General features: G+C 38.2%; 1 protein-coding gene and 1 pseudogene across 3 annotated transcripts in view; both read right to left on the bottom strand.

The window, feature by feature from the left end:
* LOC145482637 (olfactomedin-like protein 2A) overlaps positions 1–11,020 on the bottom strand; it is a 32,398-nt pseudogene extending 21,378 nt beyond the window's left edge. The window contains exon 1 of the transcript XR_014048784.1: positions 10,991–11,020. The product of XR_014048784.1 is annotated as an olfactomedin-like protein 2A (transcript). The remainder of the gene's footprint in view (positions 1–10,990) is intronic.
* On the bottom strand, positions 2,172–6,133 carry LOC145482620 (olfactomedin-like protein 2A). Of its 2 annotated transcripts, XM_081461227.1 has the most exons (7): positions 5,993–6,133; positions 5,843–5,916; positions 5,242–5,355; positions 4,899–4,971; positions 4,003–4,270; positions 3,456–3,703; positions 2,172–3,239 (listed from the first exon to the last, which is right to left on the bottom strand). In XM_081461227.1, the coding sequence occupies exons 2-7, from the start codon at positions 5,888–5,890 to the stop codon at positions 2,986–2,988; spliced, it is 1,005 nt and encodes a 334-aa protein (XP_081317353.1). In that variant the 5' UTR covers positions 5,891–5,916; positions 5,993–6,133; the 3' UTR covers positions 2,172–2,985. The 2 variants fall into 2 exon arrangements, with proteins under 2 accessions (XP_081317353.1, XP_081317354.1); XM_081461228.1 differs by having other exon boundaries at positions 5,843–6,133.
* Positions 11,021–14,645: the final 3,625 nt, after the last annotated feature.

The following is a 14,645-nucleotide window of genomic DNA, read 5'->3' as shown; positions in this document are numbered from 1 at the left end:
TCCGAAAAAGCTGCACCTTGATTCAGATGCGTTTCAACCTTGTCTAATTCATCCAGAGACGTTTTTGGGCAGTCGGTCGGCATGTTTTTGAGTTTGAAGAAACTCTTGGCTAGACCGCGGGCTGCTTTTGTACTTCGATCGACACGCGCTCCTCGGTGCACAGCGATACAACGTCAAAGACACAAGTTGTCTTTATACGTATCCAAAGCCGCCATCGACCGGCCATGGGCAAGGTTGCGCAGCCAGTCCGGCAAAGAGCCTGCACCCAATAACGGCTGACGGTCAATCACAACCTTCAGGTCAACATTAAAAAAGCTTACAAACTCCCACTTTGTTGATGGTCTTTCGATTTTGTCAGTGGTCCAGGCGTTTCGTCTCTTCTTCACTCAACCATTCTTCTGCCTCTGCCAGTCTGTTTATCCAAGGTGAGCCGTGGTTTTTGTAGTACAGAATCACCGTTCCATCTTCAATGTTGCGCAACTGATACGAGAAAACATGTCTCAGGTAAAACGATGTGCCAACATTTTCTCGAATTTTTTCCATAAAGTTTGTTGTTAGGTCTTTTTTAAAGACCTCTGATGAAGCGCCATCGAATATAACGCCGTCCTTTACTCTCTTCCCCCTCATGGCTTGCATCATCGAACAGGTCCAGAATCTCATTCTGGTAGTCTGGCACTGTTCGGATGTTCTGTGCAGGAAAAGGGTCGTACTCCCTCAGAAGCTCTTGCTTTTTTCTCACCTTTCTTTGCCGAGGAGGGGGTCTTGGTTGGTAAGGTTTTGGAAGTAAAGGTTTCTGCAAACGCTTCTCCGTTTCTTGGGAACTAGGTTCATCCGGCACGTTCTGAACAATCTTTCTAACAGCTGGCTCGTTTTCTGCAAGTAATTGCTCTAAATACTGCAACGTTGCTGGATCGAATTTTGCAAACTCTTCTTTCAGAATTTCTTCAAGTTTTTGGTCAACAACAGACATGACGTGTATAACTAAAGGTTCTCATTTCTCTAATACGGTTGACTTGAGCTCAAGCAAAACAAGTTCAAATGTTTTGCTTTTTTGCGTTTGCGGATTAGCCGGTGTTTTAGCTCGCTCCCGCCGCAAGAAATGCAAAGACGGTAATCACAAAAAACCCCAACTCCACAGCTGCGACAAGGGGCAGGAATTTTCATTCCTTTCTTCAGCTGATAGTTGTGCTGCCTGCAATAAGCGCCGACACAGCTCTTTCCACAGTTTTCTTTCAGGCTACGCATCAACCACGCACAATTGTTTGTTCCTCGAACCATTGCCGCTGTTCAGGCGGTATAACAGCGGGGGCGTTTCTATCTAATAGGAATCCCTCCCCTTCCCCACTTCCCATTAGTAGTATATAGGGGATTAGACAAATACTGTTTTGAAGCATATTCAATTTTTTTCCTGTTTTAAGACCCCAGCGTTAACAACCGAGCTTGCGATGATTGTTAACGCTGGGAGTCTTAAAACAGGAAAAAAATTGAATATGCTTCAAAACGGTATTTGTCTAATTCCCTATATACTACTAAGGTATATCATCGTAAGTAGTATAGGTAAGGTAAATGTAAAGTATAGTGTTGTAAGTATTGAAAGCCGAGTATAATATAGCACTGTAAGTATTATAAGAGTTAAGTATTGTATTGTATTGTAAGACTGAAGTATAGCATTGTAAGGAGTAAAAGTCAATGTAAGCATAAAGTGTAGTATTGTAAGTAATATAAGCTTGTACAGCAAAGTATAGTATTGTAAGTAACAATATATATATTTTGTTGATAGTAAAGTATAGTATTGTAAGTCCGTATAAGTATTATAAAAGTGAAGTATAGTATTGTAAGAAGTGTAGGTACATGTATCTAGTATTGTATGGTAGGTTTTTGTTTTCCTTTCTTGCAACTAAATGAATGAATAAATGAATTAAAAGTTACAGTTGAACGTCCTGAACGTCTCCAACGTGAGCAAGGCGACTGAAAGCATCTCAAAAATAAACAAAAAAGGTGGAGAGATAAAGAAAGGGAGAACGACCAAATTCAAGCTAGGCTTGTTTGAATGAAACATTTAAATATTTACTTCGAAGTGCAAGAGAATTTAATTTTTATTTCAAGTGAAGTCGTAACCTTGTAGCTTTAATCTTTTGAAGTGGTGCCCAGAAAGTACATCTACAACTTTGTAACTACTTTTCGCGGGAAAAAATGTTCAGCAGGTTAATCGCGTCTTACTGGGATTTTTATAGTTTGCAGAAATGGCTGATGTAGGGCATTATATTCCCGCTACTTTGCTTATCAGTAGGGGGAAACAAAAACCAGTTGAGGGAAAAATCCTTGAAGTTTCCAAGAATTGAATGGGCTCAAGCGTTTTGTTACCACGTTGCTAAGTAACGTTAAGATTTCCATGTATTTACTACTTATGGTTCTACAATAACACAGCCAAGGTATAGTTTTCACATTTTATTTTAGCAGTCAGCGCTAACAGCGGTTTATTCTGTACCAACACTTTGATCTTTTGATTCAAAGTTAGCCCAGCGCACATGCAGAAGACAAGTCTTCCTTCGTGTTTTTAGCGTCTACATTTACAATTCAGGCTTATTCAAACAATTAGAGACAGTTAAAACAAAGATCTTAGCGCTGCACCCTTATCGTCATGGACTGAAAACTAAGTCCTAGTTCTTTATATGGATAGTTACGAGATGCAGTGGAATAACTGAATCAATCGCCTATCCCGATTATAAGGCGGAAAAAGATTGTTTGAGAACTGCGATTGGTCCCTCTGTAAATGAAATCAGTAATTGATGCATGGTTTTGAATTTGCAAAGATCAGGCCAAGTCCGTCAAGACTGAATCAGCTGAATCAAAAGTCTAAAAAAGTACAAATTGTAAACGGAACTTATTTTGTTTCAGCGCATCTTCTACAAAAAAAAAAAGCAAAACCTTTAGCAAGCTTGTCAATTTTCATCATCAGCTTTTAGACTCGTGTCTTCTACGAATCTAATGCTCCTCAAAAGTAAGTGAGTAAGTAACTTGACGCCTGTTGTCCCACGCGTACAGCACTTTTTCTCTGGGGTTGTAATCCACCATGTAGTTGTAGCCATACTGGTTTGTGAACTGTATGTTAGGGTTCCACTGTTTTGATGTCTTGGTGTCGTAAGCAAAGTTGATGGTAGTGGACTTGCCGCTGTAGCTGTCGATACAGTAAATCACTCCACAGACCACAAAAGCATTGCCCATCGATGTCATTGGTTCTGTACAAAAACAAGAAAGATATGTACACTTGAACTCAATTGAACACAGTCATTCTATTTTTGAGATGGAACAAGGAGACCCTCTTAAATGCATAAAGTGCTTTACTTTAATTTATAAGGATTTTTAAAACTGTTACCACAAGTAAATTAAAACTTAATTTTGCATGTGATCTTGATACTGTCGATACTATCTTGGAATCGGCAATGTGTGCTTACCTGTACTCAAACTCCAAGTGTTGGTTACTGTGTTTTTGTAAACATCAATTTTGGAGGCATACAATCTCTTGCTGTTTCCAGTACTGCCCCACAATACCCACAGTCCTTGCTCATCAACCGATAGGTCCATCCCACTGGATCCGCCCCAGCCATAGGAGTTCTTCCTTGGTGAGTAACTACTCAAGCTTATTTGAGCCTCCTCGCGCTCTGTGTGCAAATTGTACTTGACGATGTAGTACGTATTTTCCCTGTAAATTGATGAAACAAAAGCAGACTTAGGAATTGTTACCAAGGGATTGATTTACCGGACCTTGAAGAGCCAAAAAAGAAGTCAAATTTACATCCTTTTTAATTTTTGTGATTGGTGATACTTTAAGAAATCGAACAAAAGCCTAGTTTTTGTCAGCGTCGCATTTCGTTCTGGAGAAATGTACTGATAGCAACAAGGTCGACCTGACATTATTGGCATCAGTTAATTTTACATTACTTGGGGAATTTTCCGAATTTTCAACATCATACTGGGGTGGAATCGATTTAAAATTTGTACCTGTTGTAATAAAGATATGGTCCATACACCACTGCTCCAGTTCCGTCCCAGCTGTAAGGCAGTTTGTACGTCTTACGAGTCAAGCCTGCTTTGAACTTGTCCATATTTTCAAACTCTTCAACAACATTTTTTCCGCTATAATATTCCATCACAAATATGGTCTCGGTTCCCAGGATTCCCAGCGGGTCTTTCATCCAGGCTCCTTGTGTGTAGTATCGAGAATTGTGAGTGACAGGTTTACCAACAGACTTGATATTAGTACAGCTGTCTGCAAGAATTGGATAAAAAAAAAGTAAGTAAAAAGCGTCATCTTTTGGACCAAATTTCACCCTTTCAGTCGTGATAGGAGTGTGTTGCCAGCTTGCTGTACAGACCACTCCGTTTATAGCAGCTAACAATTTTTTATGAAGTCCAGAAATTCACTGCTTCAGACATTTTACAAAACGAGCCGAGAAATGAGACCTAAAAACAGATATTTTTAGGAATTATTACAAACAGAATTTCACGAATTCAATGGAATGAGGCCCCAGTCTAAACAATGGAATTAAGGGACCAGGAGCGGTTTTGGCGATGCAGTAGATTGGGTGGCAAGTCATCCCCTCTTTGGATTGAGCCAAAAAAAAAGGGAAAAAATTGTGAATATTATGGCAGAAACACAGGGAAACACTCTGGACAGGTACCTCATCGTAATTTCTACTTTGTGGCATTGCTAGTATTTCTGGTGCAACAGTTTTCAATTACGTTCCAATTATCCAATTGCCACATTTTTGGACGCATGCCCCACGGAATCTGCAACCCCAAGATATCAGCCAGCCCCCTTCCTTACCCTCCCACCCCCCCTCCCCGCCCCCCTTCCTTGGTTCTAAATGTTAATAGAATAAGGTTTATTGACAAACCTCTCTGGAGAATGTAAACGCTCTCCTTTGCCTTTTGTAGGTCGTGCTGTTCATCAATAATCATCCTAAGCAACTAGAAAGTAAAAGACGAATGAGAATATTGCATTTGCCAGCGTATGTGAATTGAATTAATGGCGCTCAGTCTGTGCTCAATGTGTGCAGCTCAATTATTTTACATTATGCTTTTTTTCTTTGATAAACTAATTGGTTTTCAGATTTCTGACTTTCCAGCTGGCAAGTTAGGGTCTTCGTTTAAACAATCAGGGGACAAGGATTTATTAGTTTTCGGTTTATCTTATAATCGTATAGCTCGGTTCAAATAACGCATTTTCGTAAGACTTACATGTTTCTTTGCCAATTCAAGAGCAAGATCTTTCACAGATAGCTTAGACGAGTGGTGCGAAGACAAGGCTCGCTTGGTCCGAGGATTGATCGAGGAACTGCTGAGCACATCACCCTAGAAAAAAAAATATATGAGAGCAAATTTAGGATTGAACAGAAAATGTATTAAACTGATCCGTTTGAAGTGGGTGAAAAACGCATGACATTTTAGTGATGGGAACAAATTAACGTTGGTTGGCTGCTCTGTGGGTTTTATAGTTTCCGAAAATGATCATCACCTAATTTTTCCGATTTTTTCCAGTTAAATAATTCAGTTGCCAAATGCCAGGTGTAAAAATTTAACAATATCACAAAAAGCAGATATTTTGGTGATGTACGGCTAAATTCTCAATTCTAGTATTAAGAGAAATGCGACGCAGTATTTCGAGCGAAAGCTGAAAGCGCCTAAATCATGATCTAAATCCTAATTTCGCGCACCTTGGATTTTTTGTAGCGCACTGTTGAAACTGGCCGAGACAAAAAGTAAAATTGAATTGAACTTAACTTGATCTAGGAGCAGATACAGTATATAGGTTACGTAACTTAATCGTCAGCAAACTTACCAATAGCAGAACAAGCTGGAGGCAAAACAGCGACAGATATCGAAACATCTTGCAAGCAAACTAATTCTTCTAATCTGCAAAAATATTAAAGCTGAATTATAACCCCTACTGCCATGTGATAATCAGCGGAGACTAAAGTTACTGACTTACCCGAAGACTTCAAGGTTCTCTTTTCTTCAGCTTTATAAAGATATCCTTTTGACAGACTTTTCTCTCGAAAAGGTTCGATGAGAAATGACCTCCGTCTCTTCAAGTCCACCTCATTATATGTATTGCCTTCAGTCAGGCATGAATAAGGAATGCGAAATTTTTCATGTTCTTATGGCTGTTAAGTAAATAATTTCTACACATGACGCAAGTGCATTGTATCACTATACACGCTTTTTTGTCAGAATATATTTTATACGATGAATATCAAGGCCGAAATTTGCGAAATTTTATTAATATATTTAAGAATAAACCCGAGGCTGAGAGTTTGAAAAGACTTTATCCCTTTGGGTTAAAAATTTGTAATAACAATACAACAATCAGTGTGTTAACTAAACCGCACAAAATGGTTCCTTTCTCTAAAAGGAAAAACTATTCGAGAAACAACAAAAAGCCGGTGCACTAGCCGTATGTCCGATGCCAATAATAACATTTCGAAAGAAGTCATGTGTGTCAATGATATCAGCTGGCTTTATTGCTTGCAGACTTCAACCGACATTCTAAAACGCTATATTAGCTAAGAATATTCACAAGATTATTTTCAGCCTAAAATCGGCAGAAAAATAAGAATATTTAGCCTGGGAGGGAAAAACAATATTCTTATTAAAAAAAATCGAATGTACCAAGTGAGCAAAACATACATGAACTTTGAGAGGCACTGGTAGTGCAGTCTATGGTAGAATGAAATATACTCTCGGTCTGTGTGGTGAAAAAACTTGGCTCATTTTGTGTAAAGTATTTAAAACAGTTGGAAAACTCTGTTATACATTATTCTAAAATCTCAGGTTAGCGAACTGAGGTGTTTTTGTTTTACTGCTAAGTGACCACTGAATAACAGAGCCGGTGAAATAAAGAGGTAGTTATCTCTTCTATCTTGTTTGCATAAGATGGAGGCTACAAAAGATAGCTACGGTTTACTCGGCGTCTGGTATGCATTATTACAACTTTTCAGAAGCAATAAAAGTCGAAATCCTTGAAAAAATAGGCCTTATGTTGTACCAAAAGCGTATATATATTTTCTGACTAATGATGTTGGCTTGTTTGCTCAGCTGACAAGGGACTCAAAACTTAATTCTCGTGGCTGGCAAAACCGGGAGACTGGGTAAATGCTCAAAGATCTGTCGTTCTCCCTGAGATGTTGTGCTATTTATAAAAAATATTCGAGAAAGTGTATTACTTAATTAGTGATTCGTCAACGCGAGGATAAAGTTTCTATTTAGCAGTTCCAGTAAGGTCCACAAGTCCACTTCGAATTAATGGATTTAATGAATCAAATTGTGTTTGCCAATTCAAAGAACTTTGCCCGAGACAAAAAATGTTAAACAGTATTGAAACGCAAATCATGTAACTCGAGAATTCGAGCCAATGCAGAACTGCCGGTTAATTTTTGTTTAAAGGTTTTTATTGCGTGTGCGTACCAGGTTCACATTATATTCAGTTTTAAATAATATTTTCTCCACCGGGTTAGATTGAATTTAAATACGTTATTGGTCATACGCTTTACTCACTTAAAATCAGTCACGACAGTGTTTCAAAATAAATTTATATACTGTGTTTGGTTCTCCCTGGAAATATTGAATGATACTGTACAACGCTAGTGTTTGCCACGACTTTTCAACAGATACTGACTCACGTAAAATAATTGTCTTGCCAGCAAAAAACAATTTATAACTGGAAACTGCATAAAAATCCTATGCAGTGCGAATTCTGCAGTGATAAATTCTCTTGCAATTACTAACTGAAAAGACTCTGAATAAAATAAGAATGTTTCGTCAGTATTATAGTTGCCCTCCGTCAAAACGCGGGATGATAATTTTAAGTGAAGTTGAATTCTGCTCTAGGAAACGGAACTTGGACCGAACGTGTTTTTTGCCTTTCAGGAGTAGTGCTTTAGGGCTCTTAAACAGAATAAACGCCCTTCGCACAATTTTAAAATTTTTAACTAGCGTCCGTATACTGTGTGAAAATGAAGGCACGCGTTTTCTATTGCATTCCAGCTAACTCAGAGAGTCTTAATTAAATAATGGTCGGTTGAAAGAGGGGGTCTATAACAAATGACATGATCACAAATCTCCAGATTTTGACGCCGTTGTCGCTTCAGAGTCCATTCGTTGATTCCTCGTCTATATCCTGCGTTTTATGAATTGTGGAGAGTCCTACTCCAATGGTTCGTGAAATTGTAAAAAAAAATTGAAACTGACTTAGCATCTTATAAAAGACGCTCAAGAGCATTGATCGTTTATGAAACGTTTTATTCAACATTAAACCAAACTTTTCGATGGCCACATAACCCGCAGTTCTATGAAAATAGAATTTCACACTATTTACCAGTCACACTCTGCAAGCCCAATTTATTTTACGATCACGCACCGGAAAAAGAGTGGCAGATTAAGAGAAAATTGTTGAGTTTGCGCTGCTTCAAAATAACTTACATCACATCGGAAGAAATGGTTCGTATGGTAAACCGAAAATTGCAGTTGTTCAGCTTAAAACCAATATATTTGCAAACAATGAATTCAGAGGGGTTTTACTTTTATCTCGTCATAAAATAGGTGAGCTCTCTTATTTGTTACAAATTTTAGTCGGTTTTTAAAAACGGCGATTTTTTGAATTGGAATTATCCAGGTTATATTGGCTTAGAATCCATAACTCCTCAACTTTTGCGTGAGAGAAAATTTGAAAATAATAAACGTCTTTGTCAGAATAGCGTAAAAAAAAATGTAGATCTTATTTATAGTGGTCATGCAATTAGCTATACAAGCACTAAGCTTAGCTAGTGTGCAGCAATGCCACTGAAACAAAGGAAACAAATATTTCAGAACAAGCGTATCATAGTGCATGTGATTCACCTGTAAAAAATTGTTAGCGGAGCTATTAAAGAACGTTGTGGTAATGGAAGAGAAAAGTGGAATCATTATTTTCGGGATTAAAATTAACGCAAAATACTGTGTTTGCCATTAAAAGCCAGGAATTTGTTGCACCTATAATATACAGAAAACGCCAGCGTATACATTGTTTATTTTTTCAAGGTAGTTTTCTGATCTTTCTGAAATCATTTTGAACGCATTCTGTCTTCTATAACTTACTGCTTAGCTTCCACCTTGACTTGACGGAAATGAAGGGAAATTAAAACTGATCAATGCCAGGAAGCTTTTAATCTAAAGCTCCGATTTTCGCGCTGAAACTCCATTTGAGTCGAAATTTTTGATGATGTGCGATCCTAAACTGCTGGGCGTTCAAACTACTTGAATCATCAGTGAGCTTCGAACCACCTTCAAGTTCTCCAGATGATATAAATACGACTGAAATTGTTCTTGCCATAAGAGAAAAAGGCCAGAGATTTCGACGATTAAACCGCATTAAGTAGCTATGAATGCGATTCCAGAAGGGGAGAATTGTTTAAGATCAGCTGTTTGACGGTTTTGTTTATTACTGAGAGGTACACCTAAAATGCTTCACTCGTGTAATATCTACGCATATCCTTTCCTTTCAGCAATGATCAACGGTAAAATAAATTTTCGCGAAAAGGTCACCTAGCAACGGCTCGACCGGCTTTTCGTTAAAATGTATGGCTCATGTTCCTACAAAACTGACAAGTGCACTCATTTCATAGTTACTAGGGGTGCGTTCCTTCGGGGTGATCTGGATCAGGATCAGTGATCCAAAATCTGTCTGGATTATGGTGTATCGAATGAACCGATGAATCTATGAAAGAGGAGATTCACCGGTTCGAAACTTTCGCAAAAACTCTTCCCTGGCTGTCACTCATTGAAAATCAACCTGTAATTAAAAATTCCTTTAAAGAAAAATAAACATCTTGTAGTATGCAAGGGAATGATTTTGCGATACCTAATTTTTTTTCTAGTACTTTTGATTTTGAGCTTACGGGAAGCTGAGTTACTTTTATTCAATTTTCCTTGTCGTTAAGGCATTGTTAAGCACTTCTTCATTTTGAATTTGGGGTCCCGCCGGCTAAGGCAATGAAAAAAGTTTCCATACAAAATGCCATTTTTTTAGCACGGCGCTCTCGAAAATCAAATGCGGCTTACCTCTCAGTCTCTCAATAACATTTGACAAAAATAATTGGTGCAGTTTTTTGCATAATGTAATTGAAAGTTTAATACAATAGACGCGAAGCGTGATTTCTTTATTAAAGTAGCGACTAAAGCTTCAGAAAACAAAAAGAGTTCAAAGATAAACGTCTAGAAGTTTTACACAGAACAGTTTCCTAAAGTTTCATAAGAATGCCGGCTTTTTCGCGACAAAAAGCTAGCAACGGGTAAAAAATATTCAGCAGACAAATTGTCACATAACAGTTTATGTAAGACAATACTGCTATCAATTGTTATGTCTCGGACGAGTGACAACTGACAATCAATGAGTCATGCATTAAAGATAAATTATGCAACTCGCAAAGATAACTTGTTCAGTGCCTTGACCCTTTCGCTCTCAAAGATCCTAAGCGAAAAATTAGAAAAAGTCTTTGATGACTTCCTTTTCCTGTCTCTTGAAAAATAAACAGTACCATGTGAAAGAACATACCAGTGGCTTTCATTTGAATAGACACACAATCGCGGTTTTCGTCTACAGACTTAAAAGTTAGAACAATCTTGCAGTTGTACGCTTAAAACGACAGCACTACCGACGATTAAAAGCGCTATACTAGAATTTCACTCACAAACTTGACGAACAAGCTCATTAAATAGTTCCACACAAAGATCGCTACCTCGGTAGCAGTTTTCATTGAACAAATCACACTGGTGACTCGGCAGAAAAAGTTATTCGTTCTCAGTAAACTTCTTTAGTGCGTTTCTTTTCAGTGGTATTTAATTTAGCTTAGCTTCAGTCACCTTGCTCTTGTGGTAGAATCTGGAACTACGTACGAATTTAAGATGCCAACTTGACCGGAAAGCCAGCTAAATTCATATAATTGTTATTTACCTTTGAATGTTTTCCATAGTTGATGATTCCTCAATACCTTCGTTGGCTCCTTGAAGGTATTGAGGAATCATCAACTATGGAAAACATTCAAAGGTAAATAACAATTATATAAATTTAGCTGTCTCTATTTCGTACACTTGAGGTCTCTCTGGACTCAAATACAAGTTTTCGCAACTATCGAAAGAACAAGAACACTTAAGGATACCATTTTTATGAACTGAATAAGTACATTAACGTTAACTGTTTTTTTACACTTTGCTCATAAGGTCTTGTTGCCTCAGGCGTGAGACCAAAATGTACCGTCCCGTCATCATTAGGGAACGATTGAAAATAATTTAAGTAACCACGAGGAAAACGTTGATTAAAAATTAAATTTATATTTTACCTACGAGTCTCGCGATACTCTAAAGACATTAAAATGGTTTCTCGTTGTCGAAACTGCCTCGAAACTGACACAGCGATAAATTCGATAAAAATCTTAACAAATGAGCCGTCGCGGTTCACGTTTTTCGGACAACGCTGAATTTGGTCATTTCACGTTGTTGTTTTGTAGAGGACGGCAAAGAAATTTACCAAGGATTATAATAACACACGCTAGTAACACCTCTTGTTTAGCGACGTTCCTGTTGCCGTTCCGTTGTGATGAAAACTCTCAAATGGTAAATCACGCCGTACACGCACAGCAGAAAAGTCCTCGCACGTTTCTATTTTTCGCACTAAATTCGACAAATACAGTTATCATGGTGCGTTACTTCCATTAAGATATATGAAGCCGATTGTTTGGCTCAAGGAAGAAGAAAGAATACTTGAGAGTGAACCACGTTTCTTAACTCATCAGTGCGATGTATACGCGGTGTGAATGAGTCAACACGCGCGTGACTGCACGGAGCGCGCGTGACTGAATGACGGGCGCGTGACTGTATGAAGCGAGTCATTAAAGTTGGTGCCAGTAGCCCTACAAGCAAGTACATTGAGTGTGAAATGATTCACTTTCGTATTCGTTTTGCCTCACTTAACTTTTGCCTCTAGATTTGAATGAAACTATTTGGTTTCCTCCTGGCAAACCAAAAAAATCCATAGTTAACCTGTATATCAACCACTGAAATCAACCAGTGTTATCAACATCTGGATCGTGGGTCTTAGACTTCTACCCTTTGTGGCTGACAAAACGAACCTTGATTAAGAAAGAATCGATGAACGGAATTGGATGTGGTAAATATGTTCTGATGGCTGTTTAAGATCACTTCCATTAACGATAAAATTCCGTCAATCTTTATTTTGCTGCTTACTGTTTCTGTGAGTGAGCTCGGTCAGCCCGCCATTTTGAAACCTGCAGAAGACCCTGTGCACGAGTGTGCTGATCTTGCCCATAATGCTTCACTTTCAAACAAGCCAATGAATTGAGCCCCCTCTAGGCTTCATTTCATCTAGGCTTTTGTACATTATACATACATACATACATACATACATACTTTATTGTTACCTCCCCAATGGGGCTTTTCAGGAACAATTACTTAAATTACTAAGTTACTAATAACTACACAATCAAAATTCATCAAATTTAAAAAAAACATTTACAACATTATCTAAACTTTGTAGTCGCGAAAAATACTAAAAATAAATGAAGTTTAGGGAGTATTTACAAAATTGTCTAAAAGCTTATTCTTTAAGATACGTTTAAAAACTTGAACTGAACAGCTTGATTTTAAAAAGGGGTCTAAATTGGTCCAAAGTCCAATAGTTCTGTAATAAAATGTTCTTTGTCCTGAGGCTGTTTTAAAAAAAGGTATATCAAGCTTTTGGCCACTCCTACTTGTACGCTTGGTAACTTGCTCGCGGGTAATGAATTGTGACGTCAGATATTTGGGGGCGTGTCCGGAAATGCATTTAAAAGCCATGGTAGCTTGGCGGTAGTATAGTTGGTCCTTAACGGGTAACCAAGACAAACTTTTTAAGTGGGGAGTTACATGATCGTACTTTCTCGCGCCACTAACGATTCGACATGCGTAGTTCTGCACAGCCTGTAATTTCCTTATATTTTTCTCTGTGGTATTTGCCCAGACGTTCGAGCAGTAGTACAACTTACTGAAAACCAAGGCATTTATCACGGTTAACAACGACGTTCTGTCAAGACAGTGTTTGACACGGCTAATTTGCGCGAGGCGTGCGATACATTCCGATACTGTGGTCTTAATATGATCATCAAATGTCAAGTTCGAATCCAAAATCACGCCGAGATCTTTGGCTGATTGTACTGGGGAGATGTCTTTTCCCAGCAAAGACAAACGAAAATCATGGAGCTTCGAAGTCATCTGTCGGCTCCCGAAAACAATTAATTTCGTCTTGTCTGGATTTAGTAATAGCCGATTTCTGAAGCACCAGTTGCGCACACCGAGGAGGTCTTCGTTCATCTCCTCAACAATCCGTTGGGTGTCTTGTGAATGAAAAGAAACAAACAATTTTGTATCATCTACATAGCATTCAGTAGAGCAATTTCGTGGAGCTTCCGGTAGATCATTAACGTATATACTAAATAATAAGGGGCCCAGGATGCTACCCTGAGGTACTCCATATTCAATTGGTATTGGATTGGAAACAGTGGAGTGAATTCGTACAACTTGATATCTATTTGTGAGATAGCTGTTAAACCATTGTAGCACACTAGTTGAGGCGCCAACGTCTTGTAGTTTTCGCAACAGTATTTGGTGGCATTATGCTTTTATTTCCCCACTAAAATACTCCACCTTAATGCTCCATTTTTTCCATTAAAGTGCTCGGTTTCCACCAATAAAAGTCACTAAAATGCTCGGTTTATGCTCATACAGAGGATTTTTTACATTTTAATAATTTTAACGTTTCAAAACAATTAACAGTTGAGAGTGCTTAGCAAAAACGTATTCTTAGTATAACAAGTTAACAAAAACGTATGTAATAGTTTTAATACACCAAAAGATAATTCTCTAAATGATCTGTTGTTGTGTTAATCCTTTGTCCCCTTTCAGTGACACCTAAGTGAAGAGGCTAAGTTTTAAAAATCTTCATTGTGATAACAGGTTTTTGGGCCGCTTACGGTTGTTATCCTTGTTACAACAATCCAGAGGGAAACACGCTTGCAGCGACGGAGTTGTCAGACTCCTAGAGGTTTCGGGATCTGTTACAGCAAAACAAACCAACGGGAAGACAGAGAATACGCAGTTACTTGGGTCCAACAGTAGAGTTTAATCCAGTAACGTACTCAGAACGTAAAACATAACCAATACGGGATAGTGGTATCCGGCGTCCCACCATCGGGGGCGTAACCGAAGAACAATTTACAAAACACCTGTATTTATGCTAGATTCTAAACAAGTGATCTAATATTTCGTTTAGTAAACCTAAACTCCTGTTTGGCTGCCAATGAGCTCATTGTTGTTCTAGGCTATTCCATTATAGGCAGTCAGTTATTCTGTTCGTAAATATTAACTACTTACAACTTCAGGTAGTTCTCACTACAAGGTGTTACACGATAATACAGATAGACAGGTGTTTACCGTGGCTATTGGACTTTCACTTGACTGCTAACTGTGGGCTTTTTTATGGTTATGAGTATCGCAAATTCTCCCCTCACATCATTTTCTTATAGAAAAATAATTTTTATTTCTATTTTCTGTGACTG

Source organism: Orbicella franksi, chromosome 3 (assembly GCF_964199315.1).
Source record: "Orbicella franksi chromosome 3, jaOrbFran1.1, whole genome shotgun sequence".
Classification (NCBI taxonomy): domain Eukaryota; kingdom Metazoa; phylum Cnidaria; class Anthozoa; order Scleractinia; family Merulinidae; genus Orbicella; species Orbicella franksi.
Note: the sequence above shows the minus strand (reverse complement) of the source record. Positions and strands in the feature narration are given on the sequence as shown.

Excerpts from the sequence above, each read along its gene's own strand:
- LOC145482620 (XM_081461228.1), bottom strand. The coding sequence starts at position 5,890 with ATGTTTCGATATCTGTCGCTGTTTTGCCTCCAGCTTGTTCTGCTATTG. Across the intron at positions 3,704-4,002 it reads CCATATCTTTATTACAACAG|GGAAAATACGTACTACATCG; the intron begins GTACAAATTTTA and ends ATCAATTTACAG. Across the intron at positions 3,240-3,455 it reads CACTTGGAGTTTGAGTACAG|AACCAATGACATCGATGGGC; the intron begins GTAAGCACACAT and ends GTTTTTGTACAG.